General features: G+C 44.3%; 3 protein-coding genes across 11 annotated transcripts in view; all 3 read right to left on the bottom strand.

The window, feature by feature from the left end:
• Positions 1 to 4,037: 4,037 nt before the first annotated feature.
• LOC123999314 (protocadherin gamma-A5-like) overlaps positions 4,038 to 25,169 on the bottom strand; it is a 37,754-nt gene continuing 16,622 nt past the window's right edge. For 2 of the 9 annotated variants that reach the window (XM_046304941.1, XM_046304936.1), the window contains exons 2-5: positions 13,118 to 13,179; positions 12,124 to 12,180; positions 11,015 to 11,124; positions 4,038 to 6,364 (exon numbers count right to left, since the gene is read on the bottom strand). In XM_046304941.1, the coding sequence (XP_046160897.1) occupies positions 6,117 to 6,364; positions 11,015 to 11,124; positions 12,124 to 12,180; positions 13,118 to 13,179 (477 nt within the window). In that variant the 3' untranslated portion in view covers positions 4,038 to 6,116. Of the gene's footprint in view, positions 6,412 to 11,014; positions 11,125 to 12,113; positions 12,181 to 13,117; positions 13,180 to 18,597; positions 18,787 to 20,569; positions 20,889 to 22,700; positions 23,111 to 25,169 lie in introns of those variants that run through there. The other 7 variants (XM_046304942.1, XM_046304944.1, XM_046304943.1 and 4 more) reach the window with 7 other exon arrangements.
• LOC123999316 (protocadherin gamma-C5-like) lies at positions 18,730 to 19,565 on the bottom strand. Its single transcript, XM_046304947.1, has one exon. The coding sequence runs from the start codon at positions 19,417 to 19,419 to the stop codon at positions 18,730 to 18,732; it is 690 nt and encodes a 229-aa protein (XP_046160903.1). The 5' UTR covers positions 19,420 to 19,565.
• LOC123999317 (protocadherin beta-7-like) lies at positions 20,991 to 21,505 on the bottom strand. Its single transcript, XM_046304948.1, has one exon. It carries the CDS (start codon positions 21,354 to 21,356, stop codon positions 20,991 to 20,993), a length of 366 nt encoding a protein of 121 aa, XP_046160904.1. The 5' UTR covers positions 21,357 to 21,505.

The following is a 25,169-nucleotide window of genomic DNA, read 5'->3' as shown; positions in this document are numbered from 1 at the left end:
AGCCCCATGATAGAAAGGAAGGGTAAAATGAAGGGTATTGGGAGTGGCACTTCCTCTCAATGTTTGTCAGTGACTGATGTAACCACCACATGGAAACTCTTTAGAAGCACCGGAATATCCACGAGGGGGTTCTTCAGTGAGGAATTAGACTACACATACTAAATTAGAGTCGTTGTGGAGATGAGTGGAGGGTGTTGTAGTGTGCACTATAGACAACCCCCCATCTAAACCCCTCAACCAAAAGATGTCCTTCATTATTTTATCAGAGCATCGGCATATCTGATTGGCCGATTATTGGCCCCGACAGTGTGTAAATGGAAGGCTTAGCAATGCAGCAGCTGCTGGCTGCGATAATTATATGTCTGCCCTGATCCTTTAATGCAGTCCCAGTCTCAGTCTCAGTATTACTCTCTGTAAGGTGCTTAGGAAGAGCAGTGAATGGGATATGCCCTGGGAGAGGGTGACCTCCCAGCAGCAGCACCAGTAGTCCTCAGTCAGGCCTTAACACTCTCCTCCATCTCCTCACTGACCACTCATGTTAAAGCTACTTAAGGGATGTACTCTTGAATGCTGCTGCTGAAAGACCTGCCGGAAACAGGAACAACTTAGGGATAGTTCAACTTCTTTGTTTAATTTACTTAAGCATATGTAGAGTACTGCAATCAAAATAATTGCTACAGTTTTTTTTCACAACCTAGTTATTATGGTACCAAAGCCTTGCAATGATTAACTTTTCTCTTTTGCACTTTCCTTTGATCTTTTTTTACAGTCACAACTATATCTTTAATATACTTATGCAACTTCCCTTCTGTCTCTCTCTTGTTAACTCAACAATATCATTACCAAGTAATTTCACTCAAAAGCCCTTTGTAGTCCACAAGAGTAACTCCTAACTCTCATACATGCATAGTCTCTTTAACCATATCTACATGTACTTACTACCTCAATCAGCCTGACTAACCGGTATCTGTATGTAGCCTCGCTACTTTTATAGCCTCACTACTGTATATAGCCTCACTACTGTTATAGCCTCGCTACTGTTTTTCACTGTCTTTTTACTGTTGTTTTTATTTTTTTACTTACCTATTGTTCACCTAATACCTTTTTGATTAGAGCCTGTAAGTAAGCGTTTCACTGTAAGGTGAAACGCTTACTGTTGTATTCGGCGCACGTGACAAATACACTTTGATTTGATTTGATTAACTTCACCCCACTTCAGCCCCTACAACAACAACCCCTCCAGTCCTCCGATGAGGGGATTATTTCTTAATTGGGTTACACGTGCACCAGGATTTAAGGGTTTCTGGGGAAAGAACACCGTCCTGATGTTTGACGTTGCTTTCCTGTGGTGTTTATGGTGAGACTGTGGAGGAGGAAGAGAGATGACTGCAAACTCTATTCTATTAGTCTATAACTTTAGTTCAGTTTGGTTTGAGTTGATAGAGATAGATTTCCGCTCATCTATGGTACATAGGCAAGGAATTTAACATTAGTTTAGCCTACTATGCAGTCTTACATTCATATATTTTCTCCATGTACCTTATTGTGTTCTTCTCTCTATTAAACTATTAAATCCCCTTACTTTCCATAGAACCTCTGATTTAACCTCTGTGCATGTATTTAGGACTGATGTCAACACAGTCTTTCATGTGCTCTACCCCCTCTCTATTTCCAGCCTCACGAGCAGCTGAGGAAATAGTGATCTGCATCATTAAATCCCAGGCTTTCTCTCATTACCTTGGCAACCACAGCAGCACTGAAGTCATTCTAGTGTGTCAGGTGGCAGACAGTTTGTGTCCGCAGCAGGAGAGTCGAGAACATCTGATTTAAGAAAATGGAGGCCTTATTTTCTTCAAGGTATAGAATATTCAAAATATAGTTTTTTTTGTAGGATTATTGCTAATTTTATGCCGTACAACTGTAATAAAGACGTTGTTGAAATATCACGTGGTATTCATCCTTGTTGTTGTATTAAGATAGACGTGCTCTGCTTACTTCATCAGCCAGATAAACTGGAATAGTATGGGAACTGATGACTTGCATGAAAGCAATGCTCTGAAATTAATGTTACTGCTTTACTAAAGACAGAAGTGTAATGCATTGTTTTCTAAATAATATTTCACAATAGTTGAAAATAATATAATAATAATAATAATAATACAAATTGCTTTTATAAGAGCATATTTGTGTCTAATTGTGTATCACCAACCTGTGTTAAATAATTGTTAACACCTTCCCATACTGTATATCGTTGGGAGAGGGGTTTCTGTTATGTCACAGTGACTCAGTGAGTGTGTGTCTGCCACTGCAGCAGTTCCTGTAGCTATATATAGACAGGCCAGTGCTAATGTGGGACCTACAGTGAGATGCCTGCGTCCTCTGTGTCCACTGATGTGGAATTCATTACACAATGAAAGTTTATAGGTTGTGCTGTAAAGGACGTTGTCATAAAACGTGTCCTTAAGAAGTCTTTAATCTCACATCTTTATGATGGAATCAAACTACCTGATTGGATTAGTTTACTGGCTGAACGCCCAAAACAAGGTCACTGTATTTGATCCTAAATCTAGCAACATATTATTGTATATATGAAGGCATTATGTATGTATCTCATATTTTAAAAGCATATGTAAGTTGTTGAAATATGTCATTAGGATATAATTCATTATAATGGCATTATAAAGTGTCCACAGTTTAGGGTATCTCCTTCCCCTGCAGATCTTCTGAGGATAAAATAACTATAAATGGCTTTGAGTTTATATCCTACTTCCGAACTCTCTGTAGAGCCCAGTTCTGATCCATGTCTCTCTGATTTTTTCTGCCTTCACATTCCCCAGTTGACTAAATGTGGGCTGAAAATGGGTCAGGTCTGATTCAGAGCGCTATGGATTTAAAGAGCCCACAGAACTGCTGATCTGGGTGGAACAGTGATTTATGAGCATAGAGGGGAAAATGGACTGGGATCCATCACTCAGACAGCAGTTCATCCACACACGTGTCATTCTATGCTGTTGATATGTGAGCTGCAGAGACACACTGTTATGCAGGTGAATGAGGACCCAAAAGCGATTTAACAGAAACAGAGTCTTTAATCCAGTCTATAACAAAAACGATAATCCTGGAAATTATCTCAGGTAAATACAAAACAGGAAAACTGAAATCCTCTCGTCAGTAGAGAGGAACGACTGGAGACGCGACCACAGACTGCAGGTCGCTTCGGGAAGGCACAGGCCGTAGCTGACATAGACACCTGCTCACACGCAGCATCTGAAGAAGGCAAAAACACGACAGGGCGGAACAAGGACACAGAACAGCAAACATCAAACAAGGATCCGACAAGGACAGAAGCGGAAAACAGAGGGAGAAATAGGGACTCTAATCAGAGGGCAAAATAGGGGACAGGTGTGAAAGAGTAAATGAGGTAGTTAGGAGAATGAGGAACAGCTGGGAGCAGGAACGGAACGATAGAGAGAGAGAGCGAGAGAGGGAGAGAGGGAGGGGGAGAGAGAGGGATAGAAAGAGGGAAAGAACCTAATAAGACCAGCAGAGGGAAACGAATAGAAGGGGAAGCACAGGGACAAGACATGATAATCAATGACAAAACATGACACACACTTACTTTGATGGTATTGCTACATGCTGAGTTTGCAAGGTACCTTATTAACTCTAATGGTATGTGAGAGGTTTAGAATGTTATAAAGGGGGAAAGACAAGGCACTTGAGGTTCAGAATGTTATAAAAGGGGAGAGAATAGGCATTTGAAGTTTAGAATGTTATAAAGAGGGATGGACTAGGCGTGTGTGAGGTACAGGATTAGGGTCCCGCTCCAATCCATCGTTTGTGGCTGAACTGTGCTGAGCAAAGAGTGGATTACTTCTAACAGAGCCATGGCTCCAGTTCAGTCAACTCCAACAGACAGGATCCAATAAGGAAGCTGCCATTAGCTATGATAATCCCCTGCTTCTTACCAGCTATCAAAGCATCATTCATCAGTAAAAAAAACACATCAATACTAAAGAGACGGCCACACACATACATCATTTCAAAAGAGATTTGTATTTGGAAATGTCAGTGAGCAGAGAATAAACAAAAACCATAAAGAAATAAACAGCGATATAAATTTGAGCATATAAAATAAGTGTAACAGGGAGAAGCGCTAAGCATTTTAATACAGAAGATAAAACAATAGAATAAAGAGGATTAGAAGACCCATATTTATATTCATATGAGCAAGGGTGGCATTCCAGTAGCATAAACAATTGATCAAAATCACAAACACAGGAAGAGGTGCAGGGAAATGGAATCACACTTTAAAAGACATGTGGGTGTTGTGTGTTAAGATTTAAAGTTTGGTGTGACCAAAGAAAGAAAGTGATTGAGAGAACACAAAAATATGCACAAAAAATTTCACAAGCCTCTAGTTACGACTGTCTTTTGAAAGTTTTAGTTTTATTTACATCTTGGACGAGTGAGTTTGCTCAAATCCTAGTCACTACACCACTACATTTAATATGAACAACTTATTTTTTTCTCAGATTTTTTTCCTGAAAAATATTCAAAACATTCCAGTACTAGCCAGCTGTGTGGCTGTGGTGAGAGAGTGGTGTCTCTCTCTCAGATTGGCTGTGTCTTATTTACATGGGGGCAGAGTGTCAGTGCAGCTGAGGATTTGGCAGGGTTAAGGATGGGCTGAAAACATTCTCTGGGCCCCAGACTGCTTCTAAGAGAGGAGAGGGAGGTGGTCTCTGTCCATGGTCCTGATATTGCCTTGAACGCACAGCAAGGCTTCTACAGAGGCTCCTGTAAACTGTCCATTACATAACGTCCTACAGTGCCTGGAGTTGTAGTGTACTGAACCTGTGGTCTGGGCTGAAGAAGTGATTAGAGCACATTCACAGGCTGTCATAGCCGGAGAGATACTGTACATGTGGCAAGAGGACAGAGACTGTCCACCCTTTCCCCTCCTTATGCCTTTACCACACACCCAAACCTGGGGTCACAGGACTCTGTCTAACCCTAACCCTAACCGTAACCCACAACCCTGGGGTAGTGGTCACAGGACTCTGTCTATGAGCCTTAGAGAGGGCCACAGTGCAGAGCCAATAACACTGGGCCAGCTCGGCATAACGCTAATACAACGTTACAACAACGCTGATACAATATCGAAATAATGCTGGTTCTAAGTTTATAAAACACTGATCCATCACCTTTACACTGTTACATTATTTAAACAAAGTTCAGTTTTAATGCAGTACAGGATTCTACCAATAATGAGGGAAAAGGGTGACAATCGTGGATAAATGATCTAAGTTACCACAGAATCCTGCTTGGACAAGATTTTAAAAAGCAGCTGGATATACTTTGATGGTCAACATTATAAGTAACACAAAATCAGAATCTGTTCTTATGCTTACTAGTCACATAACTACAATGAACCTTACATTTTAAAATGTTAATGCCACGGTATGCATTCTCACATGAAATTGGAATTTTGTGACGAAGTTGAGCTAGCCTCTTTCTTCAAATGTATGTTAGTGTAGGCTTATCTTCAGTGGTTCTTCATCTTTAGGATGAATCATGCAACGTGTCTTGTCTACTTCATGCCTTAAAGAGCTAAAGAAAGTCCTCTAAATAAACAAGAAGGTAGTGTAATTCATGTCATCATAAGAAGCAACTACTTGGCATTTTAGAGGAACATCAAAGGTTTCAATGAAAACAAACAACCAGATGTTTTTTTCTTTAGAATGCTATAATGCAGAGCTAGATCACTATATGAATTCCAGGTACCTGAAATCCATCTGAATCCAAAATACAGCTCATGCCCTCTTCTTTTATCCACTCTTCTACCCCTCCCACTCCAGATACACCACAAACCAATAACCTCTGCCTGAAGTGAGCTGTGATGACCATAGGAGTAAGAAGTACAGCAATTGCCCACTACCAACATTTTGACATATGCTCAGTACATCCACAACGCTGGGAATATCAGATTGAACTATCAGATTGAATAGCATAAGAAAAAGAAAGATCAAGGCTTCTATTGAGGGAGGATGCTCTGCAGTGTGGGGGTAAAGGGTATTGGTGTCCGTGGCGATTGGGTTTGGTGTTAGCTTGGCTTACTTCTTGTCCTTCTTGGTGGACTTCTTCTTGCTGGCGGGGGTCTGGGCAGCGTTGGGGACGTCAACCTGGGGCATGGCCTGTGGCGGTCCCTGCAGGGCCGGCTGGGACATCATCTGCTGGGGGTTGGCTGTCAGGGTGGCCGTGCTGCCAGGTATGTAGACGTTCTGGCGGTAGTCAGGCACATGCTGCATGGGGAACTGGGCGTTGTAGCGGGGTCCAAGGGTCGCTGTCGCCTCGCTCACCTCTGAGAGAGAGATGGGAGGGAGGGTTATAGCTGGGTGTGTTGTGCTGCTGTAAAGAGAGAGTGACTCGTTACTCACTGAGAGTCATTGCTGCACTGAATTGCAGCTCCAGCTCAGCACTCAGCACTGGCGTTCTGAGCCAGGCAGCCCCTCCCCACAACATATAGAACCTCCGCTCTCTCACACAGAGATCAGATCTAAATATCTTCACACAGAACATTCAGATATAATCAAATATAATTTAGAATTGAGGATCAGCTACACTGGCTAATCACACAGTAATAGAGAAAGAGGCAGTGCTCAGGTTTCTGAGTGACTGCAGATCAAAATGATACACACTCTCAAGCAGTCAGTAAACAATACACCAAAAAATAGAAAACACATTGTTGAAATCATACAATTCTCAGGGAGAAGTACATTTTTAATCTAAAAAAATATTCATATTTTTCCATCATTGTCTTTTGATGAACGAAAACATGTTCTATCATAGTAGCTCAAAATTGATCAGAAATTACTACTCTGCTTTGCTCTTTGCAATTTTGTTTTTTGTTCTTCCTCTTCTTTCTACCCCTATTTTTACAGTACTGTACCCTTAACGGTATTGACAACAGACTGCATAATTAGCTAAATGAGTCCAGGCAACTGAGAACTTTGTTCAGCCAATGGGTTTTAGAAGGACAAGAAGTAAGCCAAGCTAGCAATTGAGAAAAACTGTAATGCAGTATCCACAGGTTTTTTCAAAGTTATGGTGGAAGAGGACAGAGTTTTCATTTCCTGGGGTTTGGAAGGTGTGGTGTGTGTGATGGCTTCTCAGCTTAGTGTGGAGGAGAGGCTCTCGTTATGGCATGGTTTCAGGTGTGTTCCTGAGAATGAAGTTAAGGTGGAGGAGGTCCTGCTCTCGGTGGGTGAACAGGTAGGAGCTGAATTTATACTTCCGGAATGAACAAAGCTGTGGCTGTGTTCAAGAAAAGAGCAAATTTGGTTGGTAGGCTCATTGCTAGTGGAATATTGGTAAGGGGTGTGTTGGTGCCAATTTTGCCTCTTTTTACCCGTTCGACCAGGGTGGTAGTTGCTAATTTGCCTCCGTTTATTACGATGATCAAGTCATCCGTAATAAACGGAAGAGTTCTACGCAGATAGTCTACGGGGGTTTTGAGGGGGTTTTGAGGGTGGGGATTTGGGGCAATAGAACTTTGCGTTAAGGTGAGGGTACAAGCACCAGTGGGGGAAATCGAGGTCAATGTGCAGCGGGCAATGAGATGCAGGCAGCAGAGGCTGGGCCTAGTCAGGCTAGAGATGGTGGTGTAGATGAGGCTGAGCCTAGTCAGGCTAGAGATGGTGGTGTAGATGAGGTTGAGCCTAGTCATGCCAGTGATGGTGGTGTAGATGAGGCTGAGCCTAGTCAGGCTAGAGATGGTGGTGTAGATGAGGTTGAGCCTAGTCAGGTTATGGATGGTGGTGTAGATGAGGCTGGTCTATTCAGGTTATGCTAGTGGATGAGGAGAGTATAGTGGTGAAGTGTATGAAACTAGGGGGAGAAGTAGGGTGTCAAGTGGAAAAGGAAAATGGGGGAGAATAAAGAAGTTGGGAGAGTCTGTTGTGGTCCAAGGTACCAAGGAACCTTTGCCTGGTGCTGGGGGGGGGGGGGGGGGGGCTGACCAGAGAGGAAGGGCAAGTTGTCAGGATGGGAGATAGAGATGAGGAGGAGGAAAGTAAGTCTGAGGAAAAGGATGATGAGTCTTTTTTTCAGACTCCAGAGCTGACAGCCAGTCAAGCAGAGGGGTCAAAGTACACGGTGAAGGAACTGACAAGGTTCCTGAATGAGACCAAGGGGGAAAACGTTCATCTTGAGGCTTTTTCTTCTGATCCGAGAAAGTTTATAAGATCAGTACAACATGCTATGAAAAATGAGGGGCATGGTGTCCTCTCACCCAGGAAACGGCTTAGGTTGAGGAAGTGGGTCACAACAGTGTGTAAGGTCTACCTTCATACACTGTTTAGCTTAATAGTTTCTTTCTGGCACTGTGGCTTTTTGAGCTTTACTATTGGTCTCTTCCTTTTGCTGACTTTTTCCCCACTTCTTATGGAGACTCTTTGGGTAGGCTTGCTTAATATAAATGGCACCAGAGATGTGGGAAAGAGGAGTGTAAAACAAAAGAAAGTACAGGTGTGCTATCTGCAGGAGATGCATAGTGATGTGGTGAATGGAGTTGATTTGGGGGATCTGGTGGAAAGGGGCAAATGTGTTGAGCCATGGGACAAATTTTAGTGCAGGGTCTGTCTGTCTGTAAAAATCTGCTCCTCAAAGAGGTGTGTAGGGGTAGGCTGCTTGTAGTAAAAGCAGAAATTAACAACATGGGTTTTGTCTTTATAAATGTGTATGCGCCTAACACAGGGTGCGAGGGGGGTTTCTATTTGGGTGTCTTAGACAGGAACTCTCACAGGTAGTGCCTGAGGAGACACTGGTGATCGGCGGGTGACTAGAACTGTACAATAGATTTTAAGAAAGACAGAAATGGGGAAGAGCCTCATTTAGGTTCAGTGGGAGTGATTTTCGACCTAGTGGATGTTTGTAGAACTAAAAATCCTGACAAAATACAGTATACATGGGTGAAGGTATTTGGGTTCTAGGGTGAGTGCAGCCCGACTTGATTGTTTTTACATGTTCATGAATCAGAGCAATAGGCTTTTGGGTGCTACCATTCTCCCGATGGGTTTTTTCGATCACTACCTAACCATGGCTCGGCTGTCTATTTCACCAGAGCCTCGGCATGCATCCTATTGGAAGTTAATGTAAAGCTCTTACAAGATGCCACTTTTTGCTCAGGTTTGCAGATTTTTTGGGGAAAGGTAGAGGCAGCAAAGAGAGGAGTATGAGTCTCTGAGTCAATGGTGGGATGTGGGGAAAGTCAAAATTTGGCTTATCTGTCAACAGTATACAGCTTTCTCATCCTCAGAGGCTAGGAGAGTATTGGGGAAACTAGAGCGTTGTATTAATGAGATGGAGATAGAGATGTTTGCTCAGGTTTTGTTTGCAGAACTCCCTAAGCTCTCTCTGGCGCAGAGGGATGAAATGGACATTCCTCTGTTGTCCCATGAACTGGCAGAGGCCGTAACCCAGATGTCCCCTGGCCATGCATCGGGGGTCGATGGACTCCCAGTGGAGTTTTATAAAAGATTCTGTGTAATAATTGGACTGGACTTCTTTTGCAGGGCTTAAAACATACCTAGGCTCGGAGAGGTGGGTCAGGAAGAACTGGAAGGGGCTAACATAGGCAGTGGTGTCAAGACTGGCCAGGTGGAGGTGTTTCCTGCCCGATGTGTCATATAGAGGGAGGGTGCTGATAATCAACAACCTGCTGGCATCTTCCCTTTGGCATAAATTGGCTGCCCTCAACCCCCCCCCCACCCTGGAGAGCAGGGTTGCTGCTTTCCGATTAAAGGCGGTGCAGAGACTGCTGTACCATACTGATGTCGGCTGGTGGGAACCAGCATGCGCGCTGCTGAGGAGAGCTGACGGATTAGGATTGGACCGGCAGCTGTTCCTCGTGAAGCTGGAGAAGCTGAGTACAGCAGGTCTCTCAGACTTTTACTCTGCAGTGCTGAGGGCCTGGCAGCTGCTAAGGCCCACACGGGGAGGGGGTGTGGAGCCTGGGCTGTGGGTGTGGGAGGAGCCTATCTTCCACAACCCAGCCATCCCATTGAGATTGGTTCAGTCGGCCACCCTGCAAAGGCAACTGATTGCAACAGGTTTACTAACGCTGGGTGACCTGCGAATGTTGGGAGAGGAGGGGTGGAAAACCCTGGAAGTCCTGGCACAAGAAACAGGAATAACGTCTCTTAGGCTGCTGGAGAGATTCCTGGAGGAGGTTCAGGAGGCGCAGTCTGAGCCAGTAAGGGGGGTGTTTGAGCGGCCAAAGGGGGAGGAGCCACCAATGTTTCTGCCACTGCAGGAGATGGCAGAGACTGGGGACAGGCAAGGGGGTCTGGAGGACCTTTTAAATTTTAACACTCTGAGCCTGGGGTAGTTTGAAGGGGTGGGAGGTAAAGCCATCTACAACCTCTGCATTAAGATAAGGAACATTAGGAGCCTAACAGGAGTGAAGGCACATCAGTGGCAGGGGCTGTGTGGGTCTGAGAGGATGGTGGATTTTAGATGGAGAGGGCTCTACAAACCCCCCCAATACCAAAGAGGTCAGGGGACCTCCAGTGGAGGGTTCTACATGGAGCCCAGGCCACTAACAGCTGGTTGGCACAGATTGAACCGGGAGTCTGGCAGGGGTGTCCTTTCTGTGTTATGAGAGAAACTGTGATTCATATGTTTACTGTGTGCGCCAGGTTATTACCATTAATGCCTGTTGAAATGTCTGTGTGAGAGGTTATGGGTGGTTTTTACTGTTGGAATGTTCATAATGGGGTAAAGGTATTCAAATAAGGAAAAGGCTAACAAGGAGGAACAGGGTCAAAGGTGGAGGGATAACAGACCCTTTACTAATATTTCATGGGATGGTGGTGAGGTTTTAATGACATGAGAATGTTTCATTAAAGAAAGACAAAGTCTCTCTCTCTCTCGTATATTGAGGTAACATTGTGAGGTAGCTAAAGACAGAGAAGGCAGGTGGATTTCTGGGAGATGTAGGCAGCAGACTCACCATTGGCAGCAGCCATCAGAGCCTGGATCTGCTCATCCTCGGTGGGGGGATTGGGCCAGGGTCCTGTCCCAGCTACGACACCACCTGCCCCCTCAGGATGGGGGCCAGCTCTGGAGGAGAGGAAGGGGAGGAGTTAGTATAACAGATACACACAAATCTCTCTCATCCACTGTGTCTCCCACTCTCTCATGAACACACACACTCTCATATAATGTGAACCTCTCTCTCTCGCTCACTCTTTCACACAGACACAAAACAGAGGACACTCTGTTCCCATCATGATTGTCAGCATGGCAACACTCAGCCTCCAGCAGCCATTTTGAGTGGGCAGTGGTCCCGGAGCATCACAGAGCACAGACAATATAGACGCTGGGAGAAGACCTTAGAGCAAGACGTGCTATAGATGTCATTAGGTAGCACAGATCCACAATACGCAAGCTGACACACACACACTCAATCACACAGAGTAAGGACTAACTGAGCTGATGGGATGCTATGTGTCTTGTACACATGCAGTGTGTTACTGTGTGGTGAGAGACAGAGAGAAAGGTAAAAAAGAGGGAGACGACGAGAGAATGTGTGCATGTTTTGATATTGGAGAGTGGCTGAAGATGATCTGATATTATCTGGTTCTTCTCAATCCCTTAATTTACCCATCAAATATGTTCAAATGTGAAATGCAGGATTGGGGAGATACGTTGAATTTAGTTTGCTGGGTTCATTACAGCCATAGGGGAGTCAGTAACACACACATACGCTAGCAAAACCACATACACTCACACACAAACAGACGGATAGACAGAAACGGACGGACAGAACCACAGGAACACGTACATTTACACTACGAATAAAAGGACAAACTACACAGTTCCGCGAAGCCTAACAACCCAAAGTATAAAACAAACACCACAAAGCCTCAACCCAGTTCAGCTACGCAGCTAGACCGCAAGAGCATGTACAGATTATCAGACACTCAAAAGCCAGAAGCCAGGCTTGACTACACACAGCTGCACCAAGCCTACAGTCAGTCAGACAGCATCGGGTATAAGACCAGGGGGCCACCTTGCACACTCAGCACAGCCCACTCTGCTCTACCTACTCCACTCTACCTCGCCTTCCCATACGGTGTCCATATCTCCTGGGGGCTGGTGCTGTACCTGTATGTGCTGAAACACAGACAGGGAAACAGTTCTGGCCATCACTCCTTCAGCCCCATGCCAATCAGATGGACTCCTTCATTAGCCAACAAGGTTCCTTTTCAGTTTCTAGAAAAGGAACTACAATACAATGGTGTGTCACATGGTGTGTCACATTCTATTTTGTGCCGCCACAAAATAGAAATTGCGCAATGACTAATAACGTTAAGGAATCTACTGTCTCACTTTCTTTGAATGATACAGTATGCAATCAGTGGCTAATAACTCCAAGACACTCAGACGCTCAACATTTGCTCCACCAATAGAGCCACAACCTGTTAGTCAAGATGTATCAGATAATCCAAGCATCTTCTACAAAAGCAAATGAGGCAGCAAGTCACTTCTACCATTACTGTCTGGAATGACAATACAGTGTGAAAGACATTGCTAATCTAAAGCAGGCCTTATACTCACAACACTACCACAACCAGAGGGCTGCCCCTACCTCTACTCTAGCGTACTTCTAACCTCACCCACACAACAGTCATCCGATCTCTATTGATTGATTTCTTATGGAAGCACACTGACAACGAAACAATCATCACACTATCTACAGTATAAATCACTTCTACTCAACTACTACTGAAGGACTCACAACTACTATCACAACTACCGTATAACAACCATTAGATGACCCATTATTCAGAGTTATTGGATCTGTGTGGAGAGTAGTGGGGCACCAATGTGTACTTTCTGTTCAAACACACAACTGCCTAAGTCTTCATGTCTTTCAATGGAATGCATATTGTAGGCACAAATTATTAATTCACATTGTGGAAATTAAATTCAATTGTGAATGCGTATAGGAATGAGGGTTGCGTGTGCGTGCGTGCGTGCGTGCGTGTGTGTGTGTGTTTGTGTGTGTGTGCACGTGTGATGTATATGTTCAAAGAAGTTGAACACCTACCCACTGGGTCCAGGTCTCTGTCCCTGCTGGTTTAAGCGCCAGTCATTGTTGGGTGGATTTTGCTGGAGAGAGAGGAGATACTGTTAGAGAATACCATGACATGATGGCATGTCATCTTCAGCCATCAGCACTGGAAGCCATTTGGTCCTTCAGTGGGCCAAGAAGAGACAAGATGTCACATGGGATAGAAGACAAGAGGGAAAGAGACAGTGCTAGAGAGAGAGCGATAGAGAAAGCAGTGTGAGAGAACATGTGAATTATTGAACTGACTATTTTGCCAGTGACGTGCTTGAGCGAGTCCGCTGAGAGGAAGGATCAAACATACTCCTGTTACAAGCAACTTCAGAACCACAGTTCTCCCAATTTATTGACAAAGGAGCTTTCCACTCAAGCTATATCTGCTATAGATTAGGAAATATATCATTCCAAACCCTGGATCATTAGCCAAAGCCAGGCTGAGGGAGAGAGACACCAAAGCCAAAAGAGAGAGAGAGAGAGAGAGAGAGAGAGAGCGAGAGAGAGAGAGAGAGAGAGAGAGACAGAGACAGAGACAGAGAGAGAGAGAGAGAGAGAGAGAGAGAGAGAGAGAGAGAGACAGAGAGAGAGAGAGAGAGAGAGAGAGAGAGAGAGAGAGAGAGAGAGAGAGAGAGAGAGAGAGAGAGAGAGAGAGAGAGAGAGAGAGAGAGAGAGAGAGAGAGAGAGAGAGAGAGAGAGAGAGAGAGAGAGAGAGAGAGAGAGAGAGAGAGCGAGAGAGAGAGAGAGAGAGAGAGAGAGAGAGAGAGAGAGAGAGACAGAGACAGAGAGAGAGAGAGAGAGAGAGAGAGAGAGAGAGAGAGAGAGAGAGAGAGAGAGAGAGAGAGAGAGAGAGAGAGAGAGAGAGAGAGAGAGAGAGAGAGAGAGAGAGAGAGAGAGAGAGAGAGAGAGAGAGAGAGAGAGAGAGAGAGAGAGAGAGAGAGAGAGAGAGAGAGAGAGAGAGAGAGAGAGAGAGAGAGAGAGAGAGAGAGAGAGAGAGAGAGAGAGAGAGAGAGAGAGCGAGAGAGAGAGAGCGAGAGAGAGAGAGTCCGTCAGTGGGGCAGTAATCTGCAGCTCTTGCCCTGCCCCACGGATCCTCTAAACCCTGGGCTGGATTACACAGACAGAGCCCTGCCAGGCTTGCAGCCTAGCGAAGCCCTACGGCCAGGCCTGTAATAATCTCATACACTGGACTACTCTCTATGAATGGGTGACGTGCCATGCAGGAGTTATTACTGTACTTTCACAAGAAGCAAAAAGGGGTCATGAAGTTCAATAAACAGTTATGTTCAGCGATATATGACAAATATAGGTCTGATTAAAAGCAGGTCAAATGTGTGAATAGTATACAGCAAAAAACTCTCCTCTCTATGAAGGTGTATTTCCATCTATTTATGACTGAGGCTTGACTCAGGGAGTTACCAATTAAAGGGATGAGTCACATAAAGTCAGACAGAGAGAAAGTCAGGCACTCTGTTTGGTGAGGTCATGAGTGGTGGCCACTGGCTATAGGTTCAATGCAACAACCCCAATCTATTAGCTTTACCTCATTCAATAAGCAGTCAAAGGTCAACAGCTGACCTCAATATCCTCATTATTATGACCCATACTGCCACTTACCCCCACATCCTACTCACCATGTCCCTCCCCATCCCTGTCACTGTGCAAACGAACACATGTTGAGTGAGAACACCCTCGGTGTAATTGCATGTCTAGTACAGAGAGCGTTCCCCCCCGCAGTCATATGAAATATTCAGTCTTCCCCGGGCAGACAAGAGGATACACCACTGGGATTTAAGCACTTAATCACAAACAAAACATTCTGTACTTCCCTGAGAATTCACAAGTGTCTTTAAATCGCTAAGTATTTTCCTGAGAGGTAACCACAAGTGGTTTAACATCTAAACACCCACACACATTCACACATACAGAGATGCACTCTTACGTTTAAGTCTTGACATGGTCTTATCTCATTAGTTTGAGAGAGCCCTCACATAGGCTGCATTGCTATTGCATTTGTCCCTGTCACTGCTGCCCCCCCCCCCCCAACTTTATGTAGCGCAGCGACCTGTCCGTGTTGAGCTGCAGGTGGAGGTCTTTATGAGAGTGGGAGTGAAGGGCCTGCTTGGGGCCCAGGCCCAACCAAGTCAGGTAGCCTCTGTGTCTCATCCAGCGCATCACCACACTAATTCTTGTCACCAAACACATAATCGCGACACAGTCCAGATAGCCAATCAGAGCCAGGGTAAGGCCAGAGCCCTGCTGAGCTGGGAGGACATGTCTGCACCCTTCTCAGACACAGTGATATTGACTGGCACACTGGTAGAGAGAGCAGGCTTGCCACGGTCCTGCACCAGCACTGAACGTAGCATCTTCTTCTTCAAATCTATGGGCCGTGCGCATGGAAGAGCCCTGCGTCCCTCCCAGAGAGGCTGTAGAAGAGTCAGGCCACTGTTGTGCCCACTGTCTGGGTCCCCACACACCACCCTGTTGACCAGGGGTCTCATTTATAAAAATGTTCTTAGATTTATACTTGAACTTAGTCTTAAGATCATTTCCGACAGTGTGTTTATGTTGGATTCATAAAAGATACTGAGCATAAAAAGCCTTGCCTAACCAGGTTCTAAGAAGCCCATTTGTAACTTATGCACCTGTGATCTATAAATCTCAAATTAACTTCAAATTGACGGCACCTGATAGTGCTTTACAATCCGCAATTTCCGTTTATAGAATGCTAGTGCAAATGAGGGTTTAGTCAAGAATAGCCATGGATCAAAAGAGAAAAGCTAACTTTTTGGAAGATGAGATCACAGCGATGGTAGAGGAGATTGAAGACAGGCAACACGTATTATTCGCTGGACTAAATAGTGGGTTGACAAACAAAGCCAAACAGGTATCTTGGGAGTGTGTTGCCGCTGCAGTGAACCAGGTGGAGCAGCAAGACAGAACTGTGGCTGATGTGAAAAATAAATGGTCTGACATCAAACTGCAAGGGAAAAAATCATATCCATACATAACCAGCAGGAAAATCACCTACATCAAGTCTAGACTTTTGACATTCCCACGTCAAAGTAAAGTTGTATAAATAACTACTTATACGTGGTTTTCTGCATAAGTCATTTTTATAAATGCATGGTCACATTGGAGCTCTGCACCTAGAACACATTCACCTGCTCATGGTCGAGGGCACGAATGGCATGCAGGTCACCGTTCTCAGAGTTTATGTAGACCAAAGAGGACACGGCCGAGCCTTGCACCTCAAGATCCAGGATGGAGAAGGAGAGGTGGGCGTTCTGGGCGAGGTCCTGGTCGAATGGAGTCACAGTCAGGATGAGAGCACCATGGGCATTGTTCTCCGCTATATCAACAGAGTAGGAGGACTGAGAGAAGAGGGGGGGAGCCGGAGTCTGTGGCTGTCACTGTGATGGTGTATTCAGTCACAGCCTCTCGGTCCAAAGAGCCATCTGTAACCAGGCTATAGTGCTCCTCAGAGGGGGTATCAACCTAAATTAAAGATCAGAGGGAATGCGGACGTCAACCTCCCCATTTCTACAAGTGATGAAGGCTATAACAGTGTCTGATTATACGTCCTCCTGGACCACTTTAGATCATGCATTTATGATTATCTTTGGGTTGTTGTCGTTCTTGTCATTGATTTTGACTTGAATGTGACAGGAGCCTTCCATGGCGGGGGCTCTGGCATGCACAGTGATGTCATAAATGTCAGCCATTTCATACTCCACCTCTCCTTTCACTCGGATCAGAACTTACTAAAGAGTTAAGATATCTCCCCATTAAGACCAGAATCAGAGCCAGATGCCCTGAGTTTAGTCAATAATGTGCTTGGTGGAGCGTTTTCCAACAAACTAGCTGTTTTCATTAGCTGGTCAAGTACTGGAGCATTGCCATTGACATCTAGTATATTAATAAGAACAGAAGTAGTCCCTGATTTCTCAGGTTGTCCACCATCTACAGCCGTAAGAAGCAGGTGGAATACTGAGTGCAGCAGGTGGAATACTGACTGCAGCAGGTGGAATAATGATTGCAGCAGGTGGAATACTGACTGCAGCAGGTGGAATACTGTCTGCAGCAGGTTGAATACTGACTGCAGCAGGTGTAATACTGACTGCAGCAGGTGGAATACTGACTGCAGCAGGTGGAATACTGACTGCAGCAGGTGGAATACTGAGTGCAGCAGGTGGAATACTAACTGCAGCAGGTGGTATACTGAGTGCAGCAGGTGGAATACTGACTGCAGCAGGTGGAATACTGACTGCAGCAGGTGGAATACTGACTGCAGCAGGTGGAATACTGAGTGCAGCAGGTGGAATACTGAGTGCAGCAGGTGGAATACTGACTGCAGCAGGTGGAATACTGACTGCAGCAGGTGGAATACTGAGTGCAGCAGGTGGAATACTGAGTGCAGCAGGTGGAATACTGAGTGCAGCAGTAATACTGACTGTGGAATACTGACTGCAGCAGGTGGAATACTGACTGCAGCAGGTGGAATACTGAGTGCAGCAGGTGGAATACTGAGTGCAGCAGGTGGAATACTGACTGCAGCAGGTGGAATACTGACTGCAGCAGGTGGAATACTGACTGCAGCAGGTGGAATACTGACTGCTTTTCACTGTCCAGAGGTTTCTCCTGTAATAACTCGGGGGATTTCCTGCCATCACTTTTTTATTCAAATTTCAATATGAACAAGTCGTTAGGCCTGAAGATGTATGTGCTTAATGAGTTCATGTCTACATCTAGATCCGGTGTGCTGACCAAACGAAACCTAGTGCCCGTTGCGGTAGCCTCAGACACTTCAAGATAAATATTTTTTTGATGACAAAACGGTGTAATTCCTGAGGGTTTTGAAAAACAAGCTGAACCGTAAGAGAACATGGCAAAGTTAATGCACAAAGACGTTCTCTGTCCATAGTTTGTTTGATTACTAAAACTCACGTTCACGTCAAAGTACTTGGCAAAAGATTCAGAGACAACTTGTGGGTTTCCGTTCACATGAATTAGTACGCCGAGGCCCAAGTCCTTCGCTATGTCCTGACAAAGGCCCCCGGTTTTAAATCCTCCAATACGGAATAAGAAAGTTCAGCAGGAAGTGATGCGCTGTATAAAGCGGAGAGGAGAGCCAGAGCACCGGCCATCCCAATGCCTTTCTTCTTGTCTCCAAATCTCAGATTGTTCAACTCCTCATGTCGGGGAAATATCCTATTTTATCATTGAACCACGCAGTAACAAAAATAACGCTCCAAGAGCTACAATTACTTTCAAATATGATAATTCAGAGGAAATAAAAAATAAGGTAACACCGATTCCCTTCCACGCGCAAGGGTCCTGTAGCTTCTGAACGGACACTTTTTCAGAGGAGGTGCATGGGTCTGCACTGTCCTAATTCCTATGACACAATTGAGGGTTGAGTACTGACTGGATGTCTAGCACTTCGTTCAGTCTATGCTCACCTGTTGGCTCTTGAACGTCCACGTACTATCAGGTAAAGATGCGTCAAGCACGTTTAACATCTCCTTAACGTCAATGGTGCTGCTGGGCTTAACGAGGGTGAAGTCACTGAACGCTGACAAGGACAACAACAGTTATCTGCGAGTTATCTGCGAGGTCCCATCCAAGGCTGTCAACAACAGTTGGTATGCTGCCTTATTTTCTCGGTCCAGTGCTTTCACCAATACTAATTCAGGCACTTTTCTTCCATCACCAATATCCTGTACTTTCAATCTGAAATGTTCGTTTTTGCTGAGAGTGTAATATTTTAAAGAATTGTCCCCAACGTCAGGATCCTGCGCGCTCTCCAAAGAAAAGCGCATACCAGGGGCGGTAGATTCTGCGATTTTCAAAGTCCGCTCTGTTGATTGAAATTGTGGAGCATTGTCATTTATATCCTTCATTTCAACTTCCATTCTGTGGAGCATTAGAGGATTCTCAACGATGACTTCTAATGGCAAGAGACAACTGATGCTTTGTCCGCACAGACTATCTCTGTCAATTCTATCGCTCACAACCAGGTCGCCCTTACCCAAATTCACACTGAAATACTGCTTACCAGCCACGGAGGCTATCCTCAACTTACGATCAGAAATCTCAGCTACATCCAAATTTAGATCTTTAGCTATATTCCCAACCACGGATCCCACGCTAAATTCCTCTGGAACAGTGTAACGAATCTGTGCTCCTGTTGTATTCCAAGACAAAAAGCAACTGAACAGCCATAGCACTTGTCCTCTCCGATCGCTCAGATGCGACCTCTCTTTCAATGTGAATTTCCTCATATTGCTGTAACTCGAAAAAAATAAGGCGTGAAAAACATGTTTAGAATAAAATATTGCATGGAAATGGTTATTGATCACATATCCTTTTTAGCCAGGTATCTAATTCCACTGTGAATGAATGGGTGAGCACAACTCCGTCTCTCCCAGCTCTATGCATTGTATGGGCTGCGCTGCTGATGATGGGGGAGGGAGTATATCTTTTTGTACAGTTAAGCATGCTATTGGGGCAGAGCACAGCAACGTTTAAACCAATTAAAAACCGAGTGGCTGTTAAAGTCATAGCCATATTTCTGTCATAGGTGTCAGCGTTTCAAACTTGTTAACACACCAGTGCATTCGTGATGAAATGGAGATGGTATTCATGATGAAATGGAGATGGTATTCATGAGGGAATGCAAAATGACTGCTTTCTCTGGACAGCTATGATTTTGAAATAATGACAGTGAGGATAATCATCGCAATAGCCCTTTATCTGAAGGTCAAAGTAAATAATTGAAAACGAATTGAAAATGGACCTATGTCTAGCAGACGTGTGGTATAAACAGCAGAAACAATATAGCAAGCGAAGGGTTTCCTGGCCTGTAGAAAACGATTGTCCCTGTCCATGGTGATGAAATGTGAAAACCGCTCTCTGCTGGCAGAGGTAAACAAATAACCCCATTCCTGAAAGCATGTACATGCTCATTTCTTACTGCTCATTTATGTCACAGATATAATTTATATCACAGATATAATTTTAAATTTGAGTATCATTTCATTTGAGTATAACACTTCTCACTTGCGTTCATAAATATCATACAAATACTTAATTTCCGTGAGCCTGTTAATTGTGAAGTTCTTTAAAACTCCGGGTTTTACATAGCCTGCCTGTTTTGATAACGTTCAAGAGAATAAATATGCTAAAGATAAAATGTTAGTTTCGATTAAGGAAATAACATGTAGGCCTCGTTGAAAGCATAACATGCGGTTAAAGAAGGGAAGAGACAAAGTATGAAGTGAAAAACGCTTGGATCAAGTTATTTTATCTTAAAATTGTGCTTCACATTTAAGGAGAGAAAAAATAACATTGAAGTCATTCTATTCCTATACTCACGTTATGTTTTTTTCTGATATTACGTCACTGAAGTAAATGCTTTTACTGTGGGCTCACCTGTTGGCTCTCGAACGTCCACGCACTGTCTGGTAAAGATGCGTCAAGCACGTTTATCATTTCCTTAAAGTCAATGATGCTGCTGGGCTTAACGAGGGTGAAATCACTGAACTCTGACATTGGAGAGAGACACGACCTGAAAGACTGGCTCTGAGACAACATGTCCCCTCCCAGGACCTCTACATACTTAATAGGGCCATCAGTGTTGAGCTGGATCTGCAGGTTCCTGTTGGGATTCTTGTATCCGTCAGAGTCAGCCCGTCTGATACAGCAACTCGAGCTGCTCCTACTATTTCTAACGCACTTCACCACAAAGACGCTAAGCGTTAACAAAGACAAGACGGACACAGAAGTCAGAGAGATTATCAAATAAAAGGTGAATTTACTGTTTTCCCTGCTGGGCTCTGCATTTTTCAGGCGGTTATTCCGATATGGGCTCGTGTTGCCAGTCCTCTAACAGTATATTGACTGTGACTGTGGTGGACTGGACCGGCTCCCCGTTGTCCTTCATCTCTATAAGCAGCCTCTGAGAGGAGTCATCCTGCTCTGAAACAGCGCGTTTTGTCCTCACCTCACCTGTGTAAAGATCCACACTGAACAGAGACGAGTCTGTGGCCTCTGCCAGCCTATAGGAAATCGATGCGTTGTGGCCTGAGATTGCGTCCACTGCGGATATCTTAGTGGCGAAGTGGCCTGCTTTAGCGGACCGGGGCATCTTCTGATGGGAGACAGAGGCCATGACAGCGGAGGGGTAAATAACAGCGGGGGCATTGTCATTCTGGTCCATGATAAAAACATGGCGTTGCTGCTCAGAGACGGAGAGCCGTGATCCTTTGCCTGCACCTGGATCTGAAACACTTTCAGTTTCTCATAGTCAAACGAGTGCATGCTGTAGATGCTGCCGTTATCGGAGTGTATGTAAATATAGGAGGAGACTGACACGTCTTGTACTTTAGAGTCTAATATAGAATAGGAGATCTTGGCATTTTCACCCATGTCTGTATCAGAGGCGGACACTGAGCGCAAGATAGATCCCGGGGTGCCATTTTCTTTAACATAAACAGTATACGAGGGCTGGGAAAACCCTGGAGGGTTATAATTTGCATCTAATATTTCCACAGTCACGGTTTTCTTTGTAGATAAAGGTGGGTACGCTGAATCAACTGCGGTTATGACAACATCATACTCCGGGAACGTCTCTCGGTCTAATGGGCCGTTGGTCAACAGTGCGTAATGGTTGGAGACGGAGGGCTTCAGGGTGAACGGTGAGCCCGTTGTTATGATTAGCTTTACTTTGCCATTCTCACCACCGTCTATGTCTTTAGTGCTAATCAATGCAACAACCATTCCAGGGGAAGAATTCTCCGGTATTGGACTGGTGAGTGGGGCTATAATCATTTCAGGGGCATTATCATTAACATCAGGAATCTTTATCTTTATACTGCATTGTCCCTCCATTTGTGGATTGCCTTTATCTTTTGCCATTAGGTCGAATTTATGCAAATGTATTTGGTCATAATCAAGCTGCCCTTTGATAGTTATATCTCCAGTATTAGAATCAACATCAAGTAATGACATTATTGTATCGGGGGTTTGGTCTGCAAATAAATACTATTTCAAATTGGGGTGCGTTATCGTTAATATCTAACACTATGACCGTAATTTCAGAGGTGCCAGATCGTGCAGGATTCCCGTCCGTCTACAGCGGTGAGCACAAGCTTATGAACTGCATTCTTCTCTCTGTCTAATGAAGTCTTCAGCACAAGCTCTGGTATTTTTGTGCCATCTTGGGTCTTCACATTTAACAAGAACTTATCATTATCACTGACACTATAGGACCGTAAGGAGTTTGAGGTTACGTCAGAGTCATGTGCGCTTTCCATTGTGAACTTCGCACCTGCAGTGATAGACTCAGCTATTTTCGAAACCCTTTCATTTGTAAGGAAACTCGGAAAATTATTATTTAAATCCTGTATATCGATGTTAATGCGATGCACCTGTAAGGGATGTTCAACGATAACCTCCAATGGTAACATACAAGGGACGCTCTCTCCACATAACTCCTCTCTGTCTATCCTCTCATTGACAACCAGTTCACCCTTTTCCAAATCCACACTGAAATACTGCTTACCAGCATCAGAGGCTATCCTTAGTTACGGTCATAAAGCTCAGGTATTGCCAAACCAAAGTCCTTAGCTATATTCCCAACAACAGAGACCACGTTCAATTCCTCAGGTATGGTGTATCGAATCTGTGACTCTATTGTATTCCACAGGAGAACATATTGATAAATCCAGAACACTTGCCACTTCAAAAGGCCACGAATACTCATTGTCCTTTGTTCCATTGAGTCAGTCTCCTGTTCGCAGGAAATACCATCACATAATATGGAAATAAAAATGATTCACGTAAACATTTCCACGAATTTCAAACGGACCGTGTTTTGTTTCCAGTCAGTGCATGATTAGCTCCCACATCTGAGCATTGTAGGCTAAGGGATGAGATGCTGAGGCTAAGGGGAGGGAGTAGATCCCTTTGTATGGCTCTACACAGTATTGGTGCAAAAAACACTCTGCTACAGACCAATCACTGGTTCACTTGATCTTAAAGGCACACTATGTTTAGACTGGAGAAGAACGCTTAAAACACAGAAACATATGAGCAGCACAATGTATTCACTCACAATAAAACATGTTACTTTGATTCAGAAGTAATAAAGGTGCTATTTTACTAAACATATGTGGTACTTCTATAAATGCTGAATTAAATAATCAATAATGAATGCATATATAGGCCTATATTATGTTTATTATCATTAATAGTACGATTATTAAAGTTATTATATTAGCAGAACTGTACCCTTTTAAGCCCTCCGTTTACTGTACTCTTTCTGCCGTCGTGTGGCAATGAGAGTGAAGCACAGCCTAGTGGTGTTCTCATAGCGCGTCATAAGGAGCAGGAAGCCAGTCTCTCTCATCCCCGCAGTAGCCTGCTCAATCTGAACGGGAGGGGGGAGTAACGGGCTGGGAATGAAAGGATCGTGAGAGAGGGAAGTGAAGAGGAGGATAGAGGTTTCACGCACACATACACGAACACATGCATGCACACGAACACACACACATGATTTAGTAGTGTGTATTTACAAAGCAGTGTACAAAATATTAAGAAAACATACACTTTCCATGACATAATCTGACCATCTGAATCCAGGTGTAATCTATGATCCCTTATTGATGTCACCTGTTAAATCCACTTCAATCAGTGTAGATGAAGGGGAGGAGAGGTTAAATAAGGATTTTAAAGTCTTGAGACAGTTAAGACGTGAATTGTGTATGTGTGCCATTCAGAGGGTGAATGGGCAAAACAAAATATTGAAGTGCCTTTGAACGGGGTATGGTAGTAGGTGCCAGGCTCACTGGTATGAGTGTGTCAAGAACTGCAACTCTGCTCTGTTATTCACGCTCAACAATTTCCCGTATGCATCAAGAATGGTCCACCACCCAAAAGACATCCAGCCAACTTGACACAACTGTGGGAAGCATTGGAGTCAACATGGTCCAGCATTCCTGTGGAAAGCTTTCGACACCTTGTAGAGTCCATGCCCCAGACAAATTGAGGCTGTTCTGAGGGCAAATGGGGGTGCAACTCAATATTAGGAAGGTGTTGCTAATGTTTTGTACACTCAGTGTATTTCATTATTTTTCTAATTTGCCTATCTAACTGATTGAGGAAGTATTTAGCAAAGATAGGACAAATCTATATAGCCTAAAGACACAGATTTAAACTATCTGTGTCCTTAAACTATGTGTCACAATATAAATTTGTCCACACTGATTTAACGACAATAGGCTACATCCAGGGGACATAGATTATCTAAATCTCCCTGGAAAGTGCGGGAGCTCGAATTACAGTGTTAGATGAAGATAACGTTTTAATTATGAATCATGTAATATGGGCCAGGCCGACAAAACATAAATATAGTCGTATTTCATCACGATGATCAGAGGCAGAATAGGACCCACTGCTGCAGCACAACATTATTCAATCCCTGAAAATAGGTGCGCTGGGGCAGAAAGGAGACCCAAACGCGCTGTACAGACCGAGCGGAGCATTTCAGCACCACGCGGGTGGACAGCACCACACACGCGGACGGCTCACGCGGGTGCATGCGGCAGACAACAGGCAGCACGAGAGTTGCATAAACAATGCGCACCTGTTTCCTCTCACTGGAATGGAAAATACGAGCTAACTGAAAATATAAAATATACTTGTGTGTTAAACATGATTCTTTTGCATGTTATGTTGGTCTAAGCGTGTGTGTGTGTGTGTGTGTGTGTGTGTGTGTGTGTGTGTGTGTGTGTGTGTGTGTGTGTGTGTGTGTGTGTGTGTGTGTGTGTGTGTGTGTGTGTGTGTGTGTGTGTGTGTGTGTGTGTGTGTGTGTGTGTGTGTGTGTGTGTGTGTGTGTGTGTGTGTGTGAGAGAGAGAGATAGAGACAGGAGATAGGAGAGAGAGAGAGAGAGACAGAGAGAGAGATAGAGAGGGTGACAAGAGAGGGTGAAGAGAAAGGGAGAAACAGAGAGAGAGAGAGAGAGAGCTACAG

Source organism: Oncorhynchus gorbuscha, linkage group LG16 (assembly GCF_021184085.1).
Source record: "Oncorhynchus gorbuscha isolate QuinsamMale2020 ecotype Even-year linkage group LG16, OgorEven_v1.0, whole genome shotgun sequence".
Taxonomy (NCBI): domain Eukaryota; kingdom Metazoa; phylum Chordata; class Actinopteri; order Salmoniformes; family Salmonidae; genus Oncorhynchus; species Oncorhynchus gorbuscha.
This window is presented reverse-complemented; position numbering and strand designations above follow the sequence as displayed.

Coding starts and splice junctions, on each gene's coding strand:
- LOC123999317 (XM_046304948.1), bottom strand. CDS start 21,356: ATGGACCAGAATGACAATGCCCCCGCTGTTATTTACCCCTCCGCTGTC.
- LOC123999316 (XM_046304947.1), bottom strand. CDS start 19,419: ATGAGGAAATTCACATTGAAAGAGAGGTCGCATCTGAGCGATCGGAGA.